This window comes from Molossus molossus, unplaced genomic scaffold (assembly GCF_014108415.1).
Source record: "Molossus molossus isolate mMolMol1 unplaced genomic scaffold, mMolMol1.p scaffold_m16_p_18, whole genome shotgun sequence".
Classification (NCBI taxonomy): Eukaryota; Metazoa; Chordata; class Mammalia; order Chiroptera; family Molossidae; genus Molossus; species Molossus molossus.
The window spans coordinates 50,793,494-50,816,957 of NW_023425353.1; the positions used below are offsets into that span (position 1 = coordinate 50,793,494).

General features: G+C 38.0%; 1 protein-coding gene across 5 annotated transcripts in view; it reads left to right on the plus strand.

Annotated features, from left to right (window-relative positions):
• Positions 1-23,464, plus strand: part of RBMS3 (RNA binding motif single stranded interacting protein 3) — a 658,929-nt gene that overhangs the window by 592,611 nt on the left and 42,854 nt on the right. For 3 of the 5 annotated variants that reach the window (XM_036266543.1, XM_036266540.1, XM_036266541.1), the window contains exons 11-12: positions 5,413-5,523; positions 13,767-13,814. In XM_036266543.1, the coding sequence (XP_036122436.1) occupies positions 5,413-5,523; positions 13,767-13,814 (159 nt within the window). The remainder of the gene's footprint in view (positions 1-5,412; positions 5,524-13,766; positions 13,815-23,464) is intronic. The other 2 variants (XM_036266544.1, XM_036266545.1) reach the window with 1 other exon arrangement.

Genomic DNA, 23,464 nt, shown 5'->3' on the forward strand with positions numbered 1-23,464 from the left:
TTCATGAGTGGTTCTGAGAATGGGGGGTGGGGGGGTGGGGGTGGGGGAGGCTTTCCTGCTCCTGTTTTGTTCTCTTCCCACAGCTGCAGCCCTTCTTAAACCTCACTCAACAACCCCTTTGCTAAAAAAAAAAATTTAACCACCCAGGCATGCCAAGATCACAAATGAGAAAGATTAAACATCTCTGCATATCCAGCAAGGAATGTTGCACAGGAATATTGCATTTGGATAACTAGTCCCCAGATTAAATCAACGCCCTTTATGCCATTTAGATTATTAAATCATATTTGCTATTGGAAACCATGTACATGCACTTGTTTTCCTATAAACTCGCATCCTCCTCTGTACTCCACTTTCCATGGGCTAAAAATAATCCGGTGTACACAGACTCAACTCGATTAGAAATATTAAAAAATTGACAGAGAGGCAGAAAACCATACAGGTGAGAAAAAAGACAAATGACCTTAAACCATATTTTTGAGTCATGTTGAATCATCACTATAAGAAACTCCTGTAATTTTGCATAAATCACAGTAGGAAAAGAGTATATAACGTGGGCCACAAACACTTTGGCATAAGGCACCCAGACACAACAAGAAGGAAAAAGGGGGTGATGTTTCTTTTCTTTGTTTCCCGTATAGTATCCAAATCATTTTCTTCCCACTTTTACATTCTGAAGATTTAAAATTCAGGCCTTATCGAGAGCTCAGATGGGAATTCTCACCCGTGCAACAACACAATGGAAGCACACGAGTCATCAGACAGAGGCCTGAATTATTCAGAGAATTGCCCATTTCAGCTCATCAAAAATGTAGGGTTGGCCTCTCTGCATATTTAAACAAAATATAATGGGATTATTGCTATGAAGACTCAAGCCCTATCACAAGGCTGGTTTAAAATAAATGAGAAACAGCATAAATAAAATAAAACCAATTGTTGGTATTTAAGAACTGTTAACATTGGTTTATACAATAGTAGTTTATGGACAAAGCAGACTTCTCAAATTTAGGGTGCATCAAAGTCATCTGGAGATACTAAAACACAGATTCCAGAGATTCTGATTTTAATTCGAATCCTTGGTTTGCTGCTGCAGGCCCCCACCGCAGAATTTGGAGTGTCACCAGACCAGGGTACTGACGTCCCAGGAATATTCATATAGCTGCTGCTTCTCACTACACTCCATGTCCTGACTTTAATATGCCCCCCCCCCCCATTTTACATTTCTCTATTCTTTATTTACACAAATTACAATTTTCCTTTCTGCTAATACTCATCATTATACAATTCTATCATCACATTAAAATATGAGCAATAAATTGTGATTAAAATATACTAATGATAATGATGAGTTTCATGTCCAAGGCCTTCCCCGTTGTTTGCCAGATACTGTCATACACTCTGAAGGGCATGATTACCTCGTTAGGCCAGGCTTGATCTCTACATGCTCAAAGGATGTCGTTTCAAGAACCTGGGTTGGAAGTTTTGACTTAATCTGCAGGCTCGGTCATCCCCTAGCGGCCCTGGTAATGCCAGAGAGGAAAATTCTGTGCGAGCGATACTGAGGAAGGCAAGAGGGGGTGAGCAGAGGCATCTGAGCAGATTGTCTGGGGAAGGACATTCCAGGCAAAGGGGAGTCCCATGGAAAGGAAGGAAGGAATATTCTGGAGAAACAGCAAGGAGGCCAGTGTGCCAAAGCAGAGTGAGCCATGCAGGGAGTGGTAAGAGACGAAATCAGAGAAGGAGCAAGAGGGCCATGAGCCTCGGGCCGTGTTAGGCCATTCACTGCTGTCGGCTTTTGCCCTGAGTAAGACAGCTAGCCTTGGAGCATTCAGAGCAAAGGAGTGACACGGTCTGACTTACATCCTAAAGGGATCACTCGGGTTGCGGTGTTGGCTCCGTCATGAGGAAATGAGGGAACTCGGGGAAACTGATCGACAAATTTGCAAGAGTTTCACGTGGGCTTCAAGCCATGCGTGCTCTTGTCGGAAGGGAGCCTGCACATGCGTCCCCCTATCTGCCAGTGATCTTATGTACCATTTGGGAAATTAAAATATTGATGGACTCTCCAAGACTTGGAATTTCTTTCAACTATTGGCAGAAGGTTAACAACACAGATGCTTTCCTGGCCTTAGGTCAGCTGTGTTTACTCCACATCAATGATCTTTGGAAACTTTATCCAAATGACTGTTGAAATTGTTTATTTCAGAACTAGGGAGACCAGATCCGCCCCACATCTCTTGAGTGTGAGCAGCTTTGTTTTGCAGAGGCAGTGGCTAAAACAGACCAGACATTTCCATCAGCTGTTTGGTCATTGTGCTTTTTATTGGAATTACAACATGTTATAGTATTTTTCTTTGCAGCTTAAACGTTGAGCAAACCCAGACATCCGGAGATGCTAAAATGAAAAATCTGTTTCCCTTTGCCTTGCCATTTGCCAAGCAAATTCCGTCAGACAGCACATTCTATACATTTCAAGTAAATGAAATGACTCTTAATGTGTTGGCAACATCTGTCACAAAACACTCTTCAGTCTATGGCTTAAATGCTTTGAGTAGAAACGGATCTGACAGTATATTTAATGAGGCACAATGATAGTTCAGGGCACTCGTTTGGCCTTAACAGTCATAGGTTTTCCCTTTTTTTTGTTCTTTTTCTCTTCCTTTTTAAATGTCCTATACAATACAGGGCACATTCTTTGATGAGGAAAAGTGGCTAGCAAACAGCATTCCTTGTTGAAGGTAACCAACACTTTAGCGTCTTGAAGTTGTCTTTCCCTGATAAGGTACCATCAAGAAAATTTGTCTCTCCAAGGGGTTCCACTTACTCACTGGCTGTAAAGTTCCCCCATCCCTTGAGACAGTTAAGGGAATTTATATTCTTAATAATTTGTAAGACTCCTTTGTTCGTGGACCATTTTTATTGACGACGAACAAGAACGTATGTTCTTACCAGCCCTCCCCTAAGAATTATTATTCTGTTGTCTATTTATTTGCAATAACGGGTCTGTTAGGAAAAGAATGTTTCCCTTATATTGTTTTACACTCCGAGCCTAGTTGTTGCTATTTACAAATCTGAATTATGACAAATCCCTTCCCACTCTTCCCTTTGATTGTCAGGTGTTTAGTTGATACACAGAAGCGGCACTCACTCTGTGGCATCTGTCAGCAAATGAGTCCCCAGACACTTTCTGAGAAAGGATTCCTTAAAGAGACCAGACAATCCCTCCTAAATTAATTCCAAATGCAGGCATTCAATCCTTCTGTTCTTATCATGCATGGGTGTTGACTCCTCTGTCACATATTCACATATCTCGTTTGCATGCTGCCTTCCAAACAAAGGCTTAAGAATGAGGTCACCCCCTAGAGCACCGAGAAGAAAATATTCTTACCAAACACAGTTTGGTCTTTATCTCTGATTTATGACCAACAATCTTTATGTGACTAGAACAGGCTGATGAAATCGAGGGGTTTCCAGGACTGGGACAGTTTAGCTGTATGTTAGAGTCTCTAGGGGCCAATATTCTGAAAAAGTAGACTAAGTCCCAAGTTCAAGAAGAGTATTGAAGTCTTGCACCTGCGAAGGATTAAAATATTGTGAAAGTGCCACTTTGGGGTTGAAAAATGATGTTTTAGGACTTGTCTTAACTCTGAGATTATTCTGTATAGTTTTTCTCTAAGTGATGTAAGAGGAACTCCAGTTCCTTCTAAAGTGTTTACTTCTGGTCGGGCACAGCAAATAGCTGAAACAGAGGCCAGGAAGTGCTTTTTGTTTTTTAATATAAAATAAAGGTGGTTTCCGTAAAGAAATTCAGACAGCAGGAAGAATAGTGAGGTGTCTCTGAATTATAAGTAGAAGTTTGTCTCGTACGTCTTGTTCAAGAAGCATCCTGACGAGACAGCTCACAGAAGCTTAAACATTCAAACAACGCAAATCCACAACTGTGTATATTTACAAGCGAAAGACCTCTAAAATAACATACATGTTTTCTGATTGATTCTTGCTCAAAAATCCTAATGCCTTTGGGACGAATCTGTACATTAAGCATTTCCAAATATTTGGCTCAACCACTGATCCCCCTCCATGTGAACGGGGAGGAGTCCATAAAAACGGCTGAGGGAGAGCCCGATCTTTTAACACGTACAGTTGGGAAGTTGGATTTGGATGATAACATAAGGAATTAATCACCCTGAGCAAAAGTGTTTGAGCGCACATTTGCTTGTGGGTAATTAGTTTGGGGGCTGAGAGCCTGTCATCTACATGAATCTGTCCCAGTTTTATTTCTTCAAAATGTTTACTTACGTATATGGAAAAAAAAAAGTCACAGTGAAAAAAATAATGTTTACAGAAAAAGTAGCCCTCGGATGCATAATCGTGTTATTACCACGAGCGTTTCAATGAGTTGTTACAGCGTGAGCTCCTGCTTCTATCATCATCCGTAAAATAAAGCATTGGATGATATAATATCCAAGACTCCATCCAACCCTAGATTTTCAATATTTTATAAAATATTTTTCCATTGTCTAAGTTAGTCAATTGAGTCAGGAAAGTAAGGCAGGGAAAGGAAGGGGAGGGTATGTGGCCGGGCCCTGGGCTTTCGTAGCCATGTGACACTTTGGATATTGACAGAAGTTTTTTTTTTAAATGTCTAGTGTTTCTTACATCTCAACAATTACAATAAACCAAAAAGCATATTGTAGAAGTAGGCGTTTCCTAACACTTGATGAAACACTTGACATTTCTACATTTTTTAAAAACTATAGCAATGTTGCATTTGGCCAGCATTTAAGTTTAGTATCCTCTGTCTTGTGTCAAGATACAAAGAAAGTAGGTCAAGATATTCAAATTTAGAAACATGGAAAGTAGTCACTTTAGTTTTTTTATAATGCTTACGTTAGATTTTAATATGCCCTTCCAAGAGATCCAGTGAAGGAACCCCATCTGGACTGGCATTATCACCCCCACCGTAGATTGTATTGAGGTGATCAAAATTATCCATCTAAATCCTGGATAAATGTTGTAAACCAGATGTCTTATTCAATATCAATAAAAACTGTAGAATTTCCATAATATTCATATTTTTTATTCAGAGAAGTTAGCATTTAGAACAATTAGAGAAGGGATATATATGATATCTTGGAATGCATTCTACATTGAATATTGGAGTTGCAAATAACCGGCATTTTAGACACATCACAAATAAATCACATCGGAGGGAAGGAAGTCGCTCATGTTAAACATTCAGATGAATAGAAAGTGACATGGATGGATGTAAAAATTATACATAGTTGACTTTAGCCTTTTCAGTAAAAAGTAAACACTTTGGAGGTTAACACAGTTTATCGTGTTTATTTGTTTTAAAAGTCTCCTTCCTGGTGGCCCGAGTTTTCAGATGGACATTGTCTGTGTTTCTAGGGTGCTGTGATCACGCCGACAATGGACCATCCCATGTCAATGCAGCCAGCAAACATGATGGGCCCCCTGACACAACAGATGAACCATCTTTCGTTGGGCACAACAGGAACGGTGAGTTGAAGAGTTTGTTTTGTTTTGTTTTCTTGGACTTCTTCAATAGAATGAACTACTCTCTCTTTTCACTGGTATTATCAGCAAAACTGGTGCTGTAGCATTGACTGACACACCTTTCAGGTCCCAGTAGGAACACGCTGCCGTCTGCGTGCTCATTCAGTTCCGGGACACGTTTACTCACGTGGACAACGTGAAGGTTGTATTGTGCTGCATTTAAATTCGAGTTACTTCTTGTTCTTAAGATGCAATGCACCAGGTATAATGCCTCTTTTTGGAAAAGCGTCTTTATGCATGCACCTGCATAAATCTAGACAGTGTAACTTAATCTACTTAGCCTGTTTTTCTTCTCCCAGATGCTTACTGCTTCAGTTAATACATCATTCCCGAGTTACTCACAAGTTGAGGGGCCAACCTTGACTATGACTAATATGCAGGGCTTTTTATTTATTGTCAATGTTTAAGTCAGTAAAAAGTAATTGAGAACCTGACATAATCGAGTTCTTTTCATCTTTCTTTTGAATATATTGACATAGATGATGTTGAAAAATAGGAAAGGAATCTAATGTACTTGATGTTTTGGGGTTTTTTTTTTTAATATATAAGTTGGGATATTTTTGACTAGCCATTATTTTTCCTTAGGGAACAAAAACATATCGAAAATACCTATTGCAGCCTTGATTTTATATCAGTGAGGCATTTGAAATCAGCAAAACTTTGTTTATTAATCCATACAAAGACAGTTCCCCAAATAGTCGAGAAGGCAAATGTTTACAACCACCTGGAATACTGCAACTTTGTTAATTACCATTATAGAAAGCAGTGAAAAAAATCAAAGTCAACCTCTCATGTGTCACCATTAGTAATAGTTTTTATTTTTTTTAATTGTCAAGGCAGATAATTCATAATTTTTAAAGATGTAGAAAGAAAAATATATTTTCTTTTTACTGAGGCAGCTTAAGTGTTATCGAAGGAACACTGGACTGGAAGGCAGGAACTCTAGACTCAAATCTTGATTGAGCCCTGTCATTTCTACCAGTTCTAATATCATCCAGTCTCAATTTCCCTTTCTGTCCGATTGAAGTGTTGAGCATGATGCACGGGGCCCCTTTGACTACATGCCTCTAGGTCTTTAAGCCTGTACGTCTTACAGTCACCAGTTTTGTGATCCTTCACAATTATGCTGACATCATCTTCCAATGTCTTTACAGATTGTACACTAGCTCTATAAGGGAAAGTTTGCCTAGAAGCAGTGCCTTCCTTGACACACAGCCTTTTTTTGGAGAGTAGGAAGTATCTGACACGTCCACTGAGGCCTCAGTAATCTGCTCTGAATAGGAAGGAAGTCCATACACCTAATGGAAAGAGTTGCTTTGTTTCAATAAAGAAATTTAATTGTATTAATGTAAACAAATTACCTATCTCTAGGGCATCAGTTGCTGGGCCTATAAAAAGCAGTTGATGATGCTTTACTTGTCTGAAGGCTTGGGCTGGGTCAAATGATTTCTTAGGTCTCTGACCTAGACTTTTTTTTTTTTGCCACTCTTTCTCAGCTTATTTTCTTAAATTGGGATGTACATCTTAAGAAGGTATACTGGATTGCTCAGAGTATTATAAATGAGCACCACACACTAGATAGCTTAAACAGCAGAGATGTTTCCATGACTGCTGGGCCAGAAGCCTGAGACCAAGGTGTTGGCCGGGCTGTTGTCTTCTGAGGCCTCTCCTTTATTTATTTATTTATTTATTTATTTATTTTTATTTTTATTTATTTTTGTCACAGATGTTTCTCTTTTTCCCAGCACCATTTACAATAGCTAAGATCTGAAAACAGCCCAAATGTCCATCAGTAGACAAATGGATGAAAAAGCTATGGTACATATACACAATGGAGTACTATGCAGCTATAAGAATGACCTAGATTTTTAAAAGTATATCAAAGGTGACACTGAACTTTACACTGTGGTATAGCTAATTTTCATCAGGGAGATAGAATTTGAAGATAATATTTCTAGAGCTTTTAGTAATGAGTAAGGATTATTTGTAGTCACTTTGCTCATTTACCAGCAAAACAGACTCCATAGTATGTTGGGGGCCTGAAGTTTCTCATGCTGCCCACTACTGATTTCCCTTCAAATCAGCTTGAATCTCCTTAAAGGATCGTACACTCTCAATAATAAAGTGTTGCAGTCTTATTATATTGAATAACAATGTGGAATCTGAGAAAAGAGGGAGTTATAATGCAAAGCGAGGCAAGAAACACTATAAATCCTACTCATTTGAATCAAAAGCAAAGCCGCTGACTTGCTGAGGTTCAAATTTGCAAAGTAAAAAAACTGTAAGAGTTAAGTTCAATTGAGATTATGACTGGATCCTTCAGGGAACTGAAAAATAAACTAAAATCTGTAGAACAGATTTAGGATTATAATAAGTATTGATTCAATAATATATATTATGATTCGTATTTGAGCATTTTCAACAAGAACACATTTACATATAAGATCAACAATTTCACCTCACTGGCAATAGCCAAATTATTCAAGAATGATATACAAGCCTTCCCTTTCTTAGCAAAAGTTTGAAGTATGTGGCTTATTTTTAATACCTAATTTTCTGTAGCTTTTTCACCCCGTTCTTTTCCCCCTTCACATTTGTACTAAAAAATGCTTACATATATTATGAGCTTTGTATAAATTGATGTTTTGCAAAGGTTTAAAATTTCATAAGGTTCTGGAAAGGCAGAGAGAAAACAATATTACTTTGTTGATTTATTCAACAAACTAACACTGTTTAGTGTCCAGAATGCTGCTATACGTTTTTCTCGAACTATCACTCTTGTACTTTAATATGCCATCATCGGTTCATTTTATGTGAATCTTTGATTGGCATTTGGAGTGGCTATCGGACTTTCCCACCTATTGCTTCTTTCCAACTACTTTATCACTGCTGGGAAGGTGGCATGATGTCATGGGAGGAACAGTGGAAGTTGGAATCAAATGAGTTCAAAGTCTGGCTCAGCCCCTTATTAGTTATGCATGCTTAGGCAGGTTATTTAACCTCTCTGAACTTTTAATTCCTCTTCTACAAAGTAGAAAATTATTTTCATCCCAGGGAATTGCCAGTGTTAAGGGGAATGATATATGTGACATCCCTAATACAGTGTAAAACCTAGCAGATGCTTATCAAAAGAGCCACCCGTACCACCCTACCTCTAGTGGCTTCAAACTGGTGGGACTCTGGTCCAAGTCACCAGAAGGGATGTAGGAAGTTAATGAGTTCACAACACAACTCACTGGCTTGCTCTGTTTCGTTTGGCATGACATTTCTTTTCCACGTTTCCACTTCCTCAGTGTCTAACGTGCCCTTCCAAGGTTGTAAACCCAGAAGTTCACAAAAGCCAGCCAAGTCGCATTCATGACTTGAGTTGGCTGAGTTCAGGCAAAAAAGCCTAGAAATATATAATCAAATTTGGTCTATATTTACCTCTTATGTACTATAAAAGTACATATTGGAGATTATATTTTAAATTATACATACGCATATATATAAAATCACTGGAATTATAATATATATAATTAATATATATGTATATATTAATCCTCACCCGAGGGTATTTTTTCATTTATCTTCAGATGGAGTGGGAGGGGGAGAGGGAGAGAGAGAGATGTCAGTGTGAAAGAGAAACATCGACTGGTTGCCTCCTACACTACCCTCACCAGGGCCCAGGACGAACCACAACCGAGGTACATACCCTTGGCTGGAGTCAAACCCACAACTCATTGGTCCATGGGCCAATGCTCTAACTGCGGAGCCAAACTGGCCAGGGCTAAATCAGATATATTTCTAATGCAGTACTAATAACACCTCTGCCTGAGTGCTAGGTGAACAGGAGGTGGAGGTGGCCCCCTCGGCAGCCGGGAACACGAGGCCCCATCTAAAGAACGCGGCCACTGCTCAAGTCCAGGTGGCTACTGCTACATAGGCACACAGACCTAGGGTGGCCTCACCTTCCAATTTCTTAAGACAAACTAAATATTTGGATTGTAATGGAAAATGTCCCTGTGTCTGAACATTGAATCCAGTTTGTCCTAAAAGCTCTCAGATTGTGACCCCTGCCCAGGATCGCCTGGTCCTCGGCTGACCTCTCTGGACATTGCCTCTTTTCATTCACAGGCTGCTACGACAGGGTTTCAGTTTCTAACGTGCTTCTCATTTGTACATGATTTCCTTAAGCAGTATCATTATTTTCATGGTTTTGAACTCTGCTTGCTATGCCAAAGACTCTTAAATCTGAGTCCTCAAGGCTAACTTCTTTGAAATCTTAGACCCATTTTCCAAGAACTTGCTAACGATCTCATGCAAATTTCCCTCCGATATCTCAAAATCGAGCATGACCCAAACTAATCACATTAGCTTCCCCAAGCTTTCTCCCCAACTGACCTTTTTCCCATTACACGTTCCTGCTTTTCATTTCCTCTCAAGACATGTCCATGACCATTTGCCCTGCGAGTCACGTGCTTCACCTAGGACTCATTCTGGGCTCTCTCCTTCACCACCATGTACAGTTACTTTGCAAGTCCCACCGATTTTGTCTCCTAGACATTTGTCAAAGTCATCCCTTCCTCCACACTCCTACACTCTGCCCTGGGCCTCATCAGGTTAATTATAAAAGTCTCCTAACTGTTCTTCCTGCGTCCTGTCTCAGCTGGCTCCAGTCCATTCTCCAGCATGTTGCCACAGCCAGTCAATCTAAAATCATCTGATTGTGTCTCTCTCTTACCGGTAACTTTCTAGTGGCTTTCAGACATCTAAGCTCACTGGAATTCTACAAAACAAGATGTGAGCAGGGACAGGTCACGATAAAGGCAGGAGCCTCAACTCCAGAAACAGACAGGTTCCAGGGCAGAGCCGAGAGAGCTGCAGTGAATGACCTACAGCAGGCAGTGGGCAGGGCTAACGGGGCGTTGGGTTGCAATTGTCCAGGTTAGAAGAGCGGCCTTAAGCCATGGGCCAGGTCCCACCTTCCTTTCTAAGATCCCTGGGTAGAGAAGCATATTGAGAGAAGCTTCTTTATCATCTTCATAAAAGTCGATATATGTGGTCCCTTATAACCCCCAATTCTTAAATGGATACCATGTAGCTTAATTGACCTTTCTCTACTATTTGCTACCTCAAATGTTTATTGCTCAATTTTCTACCTATTTTTAAGCTAGACAGAGTCTTCAAGGCCTTCAAATAAGTGAATTTTATGCAGGCATTGTAACTGTTTTATTCCAGGGCTCCGCTGACCTTGAAGAATTTTCTAGCTTTTCCACTTTTGTTTATTTATTTATTTTTGTCATAGGAGACCCTGGGTAGAACCAAAGCCCTGTTAACCATCCTTTCTTATCACTCGATTGTAAGCTTTAGCAGAACCCACTGGGGATTTTACTGTGTTATGAGGACCTCCAAATTGCACGACAATCTTGTTTTACAAGTTTCTTATCTCCTTTTCATTTGTTCAGTTGGTGGTCACCAGTGGCTTACACCGTCACCGGAATCTGTTGAAAGAAATAAAAAGTTTTTGTTCTGCACGCTCCTTATCTGCAGTTCTGTGTGTGTTCTCCAGACCTCTGGTGATTTGTGACATCACTGGATCCTGTGGTGTAACCATGGCCACTCACAAAGATAACCTTGTCATTCTACTCCATTTGCGCACCCTAGTTCGCTAACATTTTCCAGTCCCACCCTTCCTCCTTGATCACTCTAACATGTGGACAGGATCAGGTGAAATTCCTGAATCACTCAATTTGCTTAGAGATGGTCTTTTCTCAATTGTTACGTATGAATATAAGTATTAGGACTAAGAAGAAAAAAGAGCGATGCAGAATGTTAAATGGACTCGTGAGTAGGAAGTAATATCATAAATTCATAAATGGCAATGAGGATATCTCTTTAAGTGGTTTTTCAGGAAAACATGTCAATTAAACACTAGTCAAATACAAGACTGGAAATGTAGATAAAGGAATCATTTTTTTTTTAATTTGTTTAACCTTTTTGTAACATAAATGAACTTTGAAGGTAGTCTTTAAACAATAAATAAATAAGCATGAAGGGAAAGTCAAGTGTTATGAAAGTTTAATTGCAGATATTAAGTTTTTGCTGTTTAAAAGTGGATTTTGAATAGATAGTTGATAAAAGAGGAAATCAAATGCTAAAAAACATCAAAAATAGTAACCAAAGAAATAGTAATTTAACCAAACACACACTAAGGCATTCACACATAACCCATTCAATAAAGTTATAAAAATAATATACACTACTCACGAAAGTGTGAGAAATAAACATTCTCAATATGTGATGATAAGAATCTAAATTTATATAAGTCTCAGCTTGATAGCAAGATGGACAATCAAGACACTTTAAAATAACTCTACTGACTGATCAATAAGTTTTAGTTTTAGCAGCTATTTTATGGAAATATTCTAAAGTAACAGAAAAGCCTTTATAACATCAAAAATATTCAAGCTAGTGTCCATTATTATGTCTAATAAAGATGAATGATTAAATAAATCATAAGCCATCCACAAATCAGAGTGTAACAGTGCATGAAGTTATAAGAAATTAAAGTAAGTAGGAACAGGATTATTTATCATCTTAAATCAAAAGAGCAGGATGTAAATTTGCACATGTGCAGAATAATATCAAATATGAAAAAATATTTATGAAATAAGGCTGTAAGAAATACAAAGCAAGTATGTTTGTTTCTGGATTGATGGGGTTAGGAATAATTTATATTTCAATCATTATACTTTTCTGCATTCTCCAAGTATACAACAATAAGCATGATTTACTTTTATTTTTTATTTTTAAATGTTATAAATACATTTTTGGAAAAATATCTAGAGGTATGGTCTTAAAATTACCTTTTCATTTGTTTGTAGTAGTAATGTATGATTGCAGTTTTTTGAAAGGTACTAGGAACTACTGCCACTATTAATAAGATATTTGGAGACCCTATAAAAATTATTCTACTTATTCTAGCTTTGGAGATTATAATCAACTCACTAGTTCACATACCTGATGTAGAAACAAAATAACTCATGCCTAAGGTTTATTTGCTTTTGAATCTTTGATCGATGTTTGCTTTTGCTGGTCGAAGTGCCTTGTAATGTTGAACTTTTTATCTGTCCTCTCATGAGAAAGCGATTAACTTTGTCCTTTTTGGCAAGGAGAATAAATGGAGAAATTTCTGATAGTCCAAATGAAGTTTTCAAGTCGATGGAAAAATGAAGTTTGAGGTTTTAGTTTTTTTAAAGAAATAATGATCATGTAAATGGAATAAGGGTCGCACAGAACATCTACTTAACCGTTTTGGGGCAGTTTATTTGAATGTGAGCAATGTTTGGTCCATTGACACAGTTTACCCCTCCAAGGGCAATTAGGTCCATTTTTAAAAGGGGGGCCTTGGGCCATAGGCCAGGTCCAATTTTACTTTTGTAGATCTCTGGCTAAAGGAACTGTATGAAACCAAACCCTCTTTCTGATTTTCAGAGAAAAAGCAGATATGTTTGGTCCTATATAACCCCAGATTTTGAAATGGATGCCATGTAGTTTAGTCTTTCCCTACTATTTGCCACCTCCAATGTTATGACACTGTGGACAAAGACAGCAATGATCTGTTGAGTAGATTCTGTTCTACTCGCCTTCTCTCACTGTTCAAAAACACACAGCTCCTTGACCTTGACTGACAACCCCTGTGATCAGAGCCAGAGCTGAGCGATCAAAATGCATCAGCCCCCAGAGAGTATGAGAATGTGCAAATTTTTTATTTAGCTCTTTTAAATATTCCATTGTTTATTTTTATCTCCAGGACTTTGTTTCATATTGTGACCTGAGCCCCTTCAAGATTGGCTGCCCTATAGAACTTTTGGGACAGCCAGAAAGGGGACACATTTCATATTGATACCCCATGGAAGTGACCAAAATAATGACAGACTGAGGAAGATGACAGTGTTCTGGGACAGAATGTACTGTCCTAATAGGTCACATGGGACCTAACACCATGTACAAGGTGGTGGTTATGGAGACCATTGCATCCACTGTAAACTAGGCTGGGGTCATAGTGCCGTGACAGCTTGGAGGTAGGGGGCTTAGGCAATGACATGGCACACAGTGGGCATTTCCAAGTTGTACAGCTAAGATTCTGTTTTATTTTCTTTTGTACTTCATTGCATTCTTTCTCATGCTCTTTTCATTCAAAGATTCAGTCCCAAGACAGGATTATGATACTCCACCAGCTGTTGTGTCAGGTAGGAAAATTCTAATTCCTTTCAGACTTGATTGGTGGGGAGAGATGGAGGTTGCCTGGTTTTCTCCAAGACTCTTTAAAGCAGTGATTCTCAACGGGCTGGGCATAAGGAATTCAAATCTCAGTTGTGGGGCGAGGGGTAAGGGGTGAAGGAATGGGCAGAGCATGGTTCAAAAAATATATTTCCAATTCAACTTTTGTATGAAAAAATATGTCGCTTGTGTATTAAAAAGTAAAAGCTCAAAGACATTTGGTCTGTGAAGGATACGCAGAACACAGAGTCTGTTCTGTGGATCAGTGGTTCTCAGTATTAGAAGGGTCCATCAGAATTTCTGAGAAGTGGAAGAGGATATTTAGGTTTATCAAAGGAGACCACAAATTAATAAAATATAGTTTGAGAAGCACTGCTTTAGAGACCAGAATTCTCCTGAATTCAGAAAATCATCCCATTTTGCTTGCTCAGCACCCAACATAGTGTCTCACCCATAGTAGGTGCTCAATATAATTGTTTGTTGAATGAATCAAAACTTCAGATTTGTTCCAAAAATGGTATTTTGGATATTGAAAGAGAAGCTGCCAATGTTCTACTGGTACAACGAAGTGGCAGAGATTGATTTGAAATACGTTAGTGTCTTGAGGATTTCAATTAGCAATATTAAAGTTGTTTCATAAACTTTGGTGGTGCAGTTTATAATAGGGTATATGTATGTGAAAAGGTGGGTTTTTATTTTGAACTGCACAGATCTTGTGTTTTCTCAACTTTGAACTTTGATTTCTTGTGAAGAGGATAACGGGCACAATTTTTCATTTTTGTTGATTTTTTTTTAACTGAAGAAAATACTGGCAGCCTAAAGAGCTTTGAACTCTTTGATCCTTTCATGTGTTAGATGATGAGGACATAAAATCCAAAGCGCGAGATGAAGGCCAGAAATAGAGTGGAACAGCCCATCAGTCAGTAGAGCATGGCCACTGAGTAGTGGTTTTCAAGCAGAGAGCATCATGTTCTTGGCCACTGGGTTTGCTTAACCCAGCATCTAAAGGGTAATCCTTTCCTCCTGTCTTGCGGACTTGTTTAATTTTGCTCATGGATGAATATGCAACTTACAAGTTCAATTGAGAAACAATGAGTCAGCTTTCAGGTATGAAGTCACTCTGCTCTTCTTGAGGAGCTCAATAAATTGTCGTTAATTAAAACATCACTTCCCAAAGTGTATTACCTAGCATATAGCAATGTGCTACTTTAGTATACTTTGTTTAATGTAATGTAGCCTTTACTTGGTTTAATATATGGCATCTTTGTTTAATAAGAGACATCTACTCTTGAAAATTCATCAATATTAATAATAAGGAAAGACATAAACTGAAACTTTCCTTCAACTAGTTTTCCTAACTTTACTTTTAATAAGACACACACACACACACACACACACACACACACACACACAGCAATGAAAACATCAAAAGCACTTACTAGATATCAGCCATGGGTCAGGATCAATACATATCAACTGAAGCAGAACATCTGGCTTGGAGTTCCAACCTAATTCCATAGACAACAGCCACTGAAAGTTCTTGAGCAGAGAAATGTCTCAATTAAAGCAGTGCTTTGCGAGATGTAATCTGACATTTTTATGTGTACTTAAGGACTAAGAAACAGTGATCACATAGAAGAGTTAGAAAGCCCAGGTATGATATCATTGAGGATTAAAAAAAAAGTGATAAGATCCACCAGTGGAATACAAAAGAAGGGACTAATATAGAAGTGACAGGAAAAAGAACATTTGGGGAGATTTTGACAGTTGTTTTCCCCTGTTAAGATTGAATTGGTGGTTTGACATCTTACAAATTTGCACAGACTTCTTTGGCCTCTTCGGTCTACCTCTAAATGAAAATAGACTTGCCTTTAAAAAACATTTACAAATTTGTCTAGTGAGCACAAGTTGAGTGACTTTTGAAAAATGGAATATCCTTTGCTCAACCCTTGGGCAAATCAGGAAAGTAAAGCAGGCAAAGGTGTTGTAATATTTCCTTCCCATATCTCTCAGTATGTCAATATTGGACAATTCAAATAGTAATCCATTCTTTGTCAGTGTAGGAACCAACTAAATTATCATAATGTGTCAGACTTGAAGATATTTGTTTCATAATCTACAGAGACCTACCCAATCTAATTTCATTCAATCAACATATCAAACCTTTATTGAATACCTTCTGAATCTTGGCACTACACTCAAGTACTAGTGGTTCACGATGAATACAAAATAGACCACTGGTAAAAAAAAAAAAAAAAAAAAAAAAAAAAATCATGGTCTAATTTAAGGTTGTGGTTTTATTGTTTGTGATGTTTAAATGTATAAAGTATGGAGGAACTAAAATCTAGAGTCTGAAAAGAAAGATCATAAACACTCAGGAATAAACTTAATTCTGAGCTGAATTTGAAAGAAAAAATAGGAGTTGACCAGTTGGACAAGAGTGGGAAGTTCAGGAGGTTTATGGGATAGGATATGTAAACTCATGGAGACAGAAAACAGTGTGGAATAATTAATTAAATGACAACAAGTAATGTGTCATTCTTGGGCAAAAATATTACAATGGCCAACACTGAGGCTGGGTCAGGGTAAATCTGATTGTAGGACTCTTTCCTCTCTGAGTCACATATCAACTTTAAAAAATGTATTCAAATAATATTCACTGGGAGTGGCAATTACTGTGTTGGGGGCTAGGGATGCAACTTCCCTCTAAAAACCTATGATCCAATTAAGAAGTTAGGTACAAAAGATGATTACAACAGTGTCTTAAGTGCTTCCATATGGACTGTTTGTAAACTCTCCAATAAGATGCCTGAGTTCTGACACTAATTATGTAACTTTCTCATTGTGGAACCTTGGGGAAATTATATAATTTCTCTGTAGCTTGGTTTACTTGTTTGAGAAATTAATAATAGTTACCTAATATGGTTGTTGTGAGAATTAGGTAAGTTAAGATATGTAACCTACTTAAAGCAGATCCTAGCATAAAATAAGAGCTCAAATGTTATTAGTAACAACTATACTTATCATTCTTGTTCTAAGATGCAATGGTGAGACAAAGGAGAAACAGCTAGCATACAAGTAGAAGAAGTTAGTGAAAGGAGAAGAAACATCTTAACAGAGACTTAAGGACACATGGGGATTAACCAAGTAAAAAATAAGTTGGAGAGGAGAAGTTTCAGACCAAGAAGGCAGCACATACAAAGACTCTTGAATGATAGAGTATGGCAAATTTGGGTTATGGCAGATGGCTCAACAGGACAGGGGTACACAGAGAGATGGGGAGTAGAGAAAGTGAGCCTAGAGAAATAAGCAGTGTCACCAGAAATGGTAACTTGAACTCTACCCAGGTGGTAATAGATGTACAAGATGTACACTAAAAGTTTTAAGTTAGAGGGTGACGTGATCACTCTGGATACAGGGTGGAGAATGCAATGGAGAGAGGCAGAACTAGAAAATGGGGATCAGAACTCAAGAATCCAAGCATGAAATCAAGTTGGCATGTGCTTAAGTTGTGAAAATGAGAATGGAGAGTTGACAAATTTGTTATATATTAAGGAAGTGCAATACATAAGACTTAGTAACTAAAAGGATATCAGGATAGAGAGAGTAGATTAAAGATAGCTCTTAAGTTCCTGTCAATCCAATGGCCTGAGATGTCATTTGCAAGGATTGAAGCCAGAGGAAAGAGAATCGAGTTTAGCTGGAGAGAAACCAAGTTCAGTGTTGTACATGTTGAGTTTGAAGTGTCCATGAGGCATCTAAATGGAGATGATCAATAAATATTTGGATGTGTGTGTCTGGAGCTCAGAAAATAACATTTAGGTATGGGTGGGTTTTAGAGTTATCATCTTGGAATTAAGTCATGTCACCCAGAGAATGTGCTTAGAATGAAGGTGAGTAGGCAGATCCTTGAAAATAAAAATGTCCCCCAAAAACCAAACAACAAGGAGCTAAAATAAAAATTGGGAAAGACAACTATAGACATAAAAGGAAAACCAAGAATATGATCTTTCAAAAGAAGCCAACGCAAAAGAGTATTTCAAGAGAGGCCTGTCCAATAAGATGAGTCCTGAAAAGAAGCTATTGGATTTAGTTTCAGAGAGGTCACTGGTCAACCTGATGGTGCAGTTTTACGGGGAAGGGCAAAGGCAGCGGATGTCCTGTAAGGAAGTGGATGTAACAAATGCCAGAAACTTAATAAATTTGGCTTTCAAGAGGAGACTCATGGAGAAAGGAACTGATTGATTTATTCATTTTTTAAAGATGGGAAATATGTGTTCATGATAGGAAGAAGCCAGGAAATAGTTCTAAATTTGAAGATGTAATTCATAAAGGAGATGATTCATAGAACAAGGTCACTGAGGAAGCCAGATACTTCTAGGAATGTAGGAGGACAAGGACAAGAGGGGGGGATGAAATATGTGCATGTAAACCTGCAAATGTAGGAATAGGAAGTCAAAGGATTTCCTCCATGCTAAATGCTATTTGTTTTTAGGTGAAGTATTAAATGACAGCTGAGAGTGAATGGGAGATGGCACGGAGGCAGAACTTAGGAAAACTATGGAGTAAGAAAGCCAACTAGCAATACGTAGAAAGTTTGAAGGCATCACTGGGGGTCCATTTATAGATACCGATATGGATTTTTATGATACCAATCTGGGAAGTTGTTTGATTTTCCACAGTAGTAATAAGTAGCCAGAAAAGCAGACAGGTGGATTAATCCAAGGCTAAGGTTGTACTGAGTGGAGTCAGAAAAGGGGCAATGTGTGTTGGCAAGAGAGAGACTGAGTGACAAACTATAGTTTTCAGGATGAACAGAAAGAGAAAAGAGGGCAGTAGAGGATAGGAGACCAGGAGAAAAAGGGAAGAGAGAGACTGGAGGTATCAATGTACTCTATGAAGTGATCTGAAGTAGAATACTGGGATTCCAGATTTTGGATAATAAACTATTTCTTGGCAAAGTCAAGGTCATGGGAGCAGGAGGCCAAAGTGGATTTAGTGAAGATGACAAAGGTTAAGGAAATTAAGCCATGTGAATATAAGCTGGGGTATTTTTATGTCTGAAATTGTTTTTATTTTATTTGTTTTTGACATTAATAAAATGTGGGCTAATTATCAGGAAAAATGTCCAAAATATAGGGGATCACTAATAGAACATACTTCTGAAACATGTTACAAAAACAATGAAGAATTTTTAAGAATAAAATTCTTTCCAGAACTCTTGGAATATAGATTTAATTAAGGGCAGAAAAGTGTTATCAGATCAGTGTTTTATAATTTGTGTATCACCATGATACTTGAAATTAATTTAAGAGTACAGGGACCCTCCTGGCCTGTATGGCTCGGTGGCTGAGCATTGACCCATGCACCAAGAATCACCAGTTCTATTCTTGGTCAGTTAAGAGTACAGGGACCCTCCTGGCCTGTGTGGCTCGGTGGCTGAGCATTGACCCATGCACCAAGAATCACCAGTTCTATTCTTGGTCAGTTAAGAGTACAGGGACCCTCCTGGCCTGTGTGGCTCTGTGGTTGAGCATTGACCCATGCACCAAGAATCACCAGTTCTATTCTTGGTCAGGATACATGTCCAGGTGGTGGGCTAAATCCCCAGTGGTGGGCATGCGGGAGGAGGCCAATTGATGTTCTCTCTCATCGATGTTTTTATCTACCTCTCCCTTCCTCTCTCTAAAAATCAATAAAGAAAAAAAAATAATAAAAAACAAAAAAGAGTACAGGGACCCAGACTTTTGATTTTTATTTCAGCAGTTGCATAGTTACTTTAATGTAAATTTGAATAACAGAATAAGTGCACCAAATGTGTAGCTTAAGGAATACTTTGCTTAGGAAAAGTCTAAGGTAAATAGTTAAACAGTGAATACATTTTAAAAAATAATAATTCAGAAAGGATAGAGCAAAGGCAGGAGTGGTGATGTTCTAAAGAAAGTGGTTGAAGTTTGGGAAATGGGGTCTTTGATTTATTTTGCTGGGGCAGCCTCTCCTTGTCCAAGTCCTTGCTACACCTTATCCAGTTTATTTCAACAACAGAGGACAGAGGTTGGAACTACCTACATTTTTATGCAAAATCAAGAGTCTGTTCTCATTTTAGTCTTTCTTTTTCAGAACAATTACAACTCTTTAAAAGAGCTTCCTAGATCTTTCTCTTTTAAGCAAATTTGAAAAAAAATACTGCTTGAAGACATCATTTTTTTTTCTCTTCATAGTTGGATTTTATGAGGCATATATGAAAACTAAAAATGATATGTTGTCACAATTGTATCTCAGTTGCTTTAAGCTCACTTTCCTTGAAGGGCATTATCATGAAATCAAGCAAAAACTATTGACAGAGAACCAAAGTAGAACCAAAATTTGTTCACCTTTTCTAAAATCCTTAGAGTTCAAAATTTGAATCTGTTTTTGGAAAAGATGAAAAATGAAAAAAGGACTAAAAAATGCACAAGAGGAACCCACAGAACTTCTAGAACATCTATTCATTCTTTGTCATATCCTTTCTACATACCAGGGAAACAGATTGAAAATAGTCAACGTATGACAAGATTTCACAGGAAAAGTATATGTAAGTCACAATACAGTTTCACTCAGTGTGATTCAAAGGGAATTCCTTAAGTGTCATATTTCTAACCAGGGAATTATGCTCTAAAAATGAAGGAAGTCCTTTACAGATGCATTTGCCCCAATTAAGGCAAAATTCACTTTTAAAATAGTAGCCAGTTTTTCCATATTGTTTTCGCTAGTCCATAACATCAGTTTGCATCAGAAAGCCTCATTAATTTGAAATGGGTGATGCTGTACCAAAGATTTAGTTAAAGCCTATCTTTATACTGGCTTGTATTGGGTGGGAATTAGTTTATAAAACTATCCCATAGTTTGGATTGGGGGGGGGGTGTTTAAACTACTTCAGAGAATAAAACTATTTTTTTTCAACTCTAAACAACATCTGTTTTCATGGATACCATGAGCTAATTACAAATGACTTCCATTGCTTAATTAAAAATTAGGACTATTAGTACCTCCAATTAGCAACAATTAGCCATTAAATTGTATTTACTGTAAAAGACTTGACACAGAGTTATATGTTCCCACAAGTCATGCATGAACATCAGTTTCATTTCTTTGCTCAAATACTGTGCATCTACTTCGATTACAAAATTGCATTTGTTTAAGTGTACTAATTAATTGATTTTTTTCTTTTCAATAACTTCAAGTAAGAAGACTTTGTTCTACTCATTATTCATTCATGCAACTAATAGTTAATGAGCTCCTGTAGAGCTACAAGGAAGGAAGCAAGTCTAGATGCTATGAAACAGATGCATTCCTTGCCTTCAAAGAGCAAGAAACTAACAGAGGACAGGGTTATAAAGAACTATTATAAAATAAAGAATGGGATTTAGTACATGATATTTATACAGATATTTGACAAATAGGCATGTGCTTGCTGTTACTGTGTTCCTCCTGGTATATTTATATTGTTCCCCAAATTACAAAAATCAGGTCTTAAAGACTTTTCCTAAAAGACCACAATTTTTATTGCTCTGTGCAAGTAACTAATCACCAAAGAGGACTTAAGCAAATAGACTGTCCTGATATATAAACATCACTGTGATTTAGCCCATTTTTATGGTGAAGGGGGAGTGGAGGGACTTGGAGGATACAAATTCCTGTGTCTATCTTCAAATTCAGCAATTTCATTTTTCTGTAAAGGTCCAGATGAAAATATTTTAGGTTTTGCTGGCCATATGGTCTATGTCATAACTACTCAAATCAGTCTTCTAGGGTGAAAGGCACCACAGACCATGTGTAAATGAATGAACATGGCTATGTTCCAATAAAGCTTTATTTATAAAAATAGTCAGCAAGCTGAATTTGGTCTGTGGGCTATCGTTTGCCCACCCCTGCTCTAATCCATTTATTTTCATAAACATTCCAAGTCAATACTATTAGTGACATTCTTTATAATAAGCATAAAGTGCTTTTCCTTTAAAGTTAGCATTTTTGTGTGATTTTAAAACTTTCTCGAAAAGCAGATGAAATTCAGAAAAACAGAGGTAGAAGACAGTGGGATGAAGATTGAGATGTTTCTTAGTATTTTAGTTGGTACAGCATGAGTGAGTAGTACTAAAATATTAAAACTCTTTAAGTATATTTATATTTTTTACATGCTCATCATATATTGCTTTTCTGGGATTTATTTGTATGTAGCAGCAACAGAGGGTTATCAACCAGGAAAATCAAATATATATCCTGTTTCATATTCTCTTGCTGGCCTTTAGAATTCTGCATGTATAGAAATTTAGAGAAAATGTAGGCGATTCATCATCCCAACAGATTTGTAGTAAAAATATATTTTACATCTTTGTCACACTACCTGGGCTGGTATTTTTCTTGTGGTGGTGGTTGATTAGTGTCCATGAAAGTTATTCTTGATGGATCCTTTACTCCCTGGGCAACTGCTTCTGAAGCCTGTTTTTTGCTTCGCACTCAGAAGGTAAAGGGAAGCTTTCCTGGTTTTGTCCAAAGACCAAACACTGCATAAGCAGGCATGGGATGGCTGGAGGTATGACTGCCCTTCTGTGGCAGAGTCAGAACAAAATTCCACTTGATGATGCAGCACACACATCAAAGGGCAAGGCTGCATCTCAGAGCTGTCTCTGCAGCAGAATCGCTCAGTGAGTGGCAGCCATGGGCTTAGAGCAAAGCATAGCAGCACCCGGTGTCACTTAGTACCTCAATCATTTAAAGGGCAGCAGAGGAAAAGAGCATTTTCAAGACAACAGTCTATTTTAAAGGAAGCTAATCGCATGTGCAAGAATCAGCACATCTGGTACTGACTGCACACGGGTCCCTTTTTAAGCAACAGCACACAGTGGGCACTTGAGGTTGCCATCAGAGAATCCAATCATGAATGCACTATGGTTCAGCACTTGCCCAAGGTGTGCTAGAGACGTCTGATGCTGGAGAGATACTGCCTGATAGACAGGCTAACATCCCTCTAGGCTCCGTGTCAAATTCGTTTATCAGAAAGCAAAACACCTGAACCGTAAGATTGCATGTCCCTCTAGAAATGCTTTCTTGGAGTTAAAATGTAATGTTTTAACCTCTTGTTTCTTAGACGGGTAGTATGTGACACACAATGTCACTAGCTTTTTTGAGATGCCAGAGTGGAATAATTGTCCATTATTTTACCTTATGTCCCTTATATAAAGAAGCAAATGATGAATTGCTCCTTGAGTTCAGTGCCAAGGCAAGTATCTCTCCAGATGAACGGATATACTTCTTTTGAACTGACAGTGTAAAATACATAACTCAATTCATTTCCCTTTTGGCCGTGGTTATCGGGACAGTTGGAGTCAGGCACAGTGCATTGCAAATGTTCCTAGAGCATGTTCGGTCTATTGCTCTCAACTGTTTATTGATTTGCTGGTGTTTTTAATGGTGCTTTTTAATATAGTGCTTCATTCTGTAAACCTGGCACAAATTCAAGCTGGAAGAACAGAAGTTCTAATTTCTATGATAAATAAATAAATAAATGCAAATGGGCTCAGGGAAGTTTGTGTGCTAGAAAGTCTCAGTGGAAAGATGACTGGGGTTATGTGCTCATCTG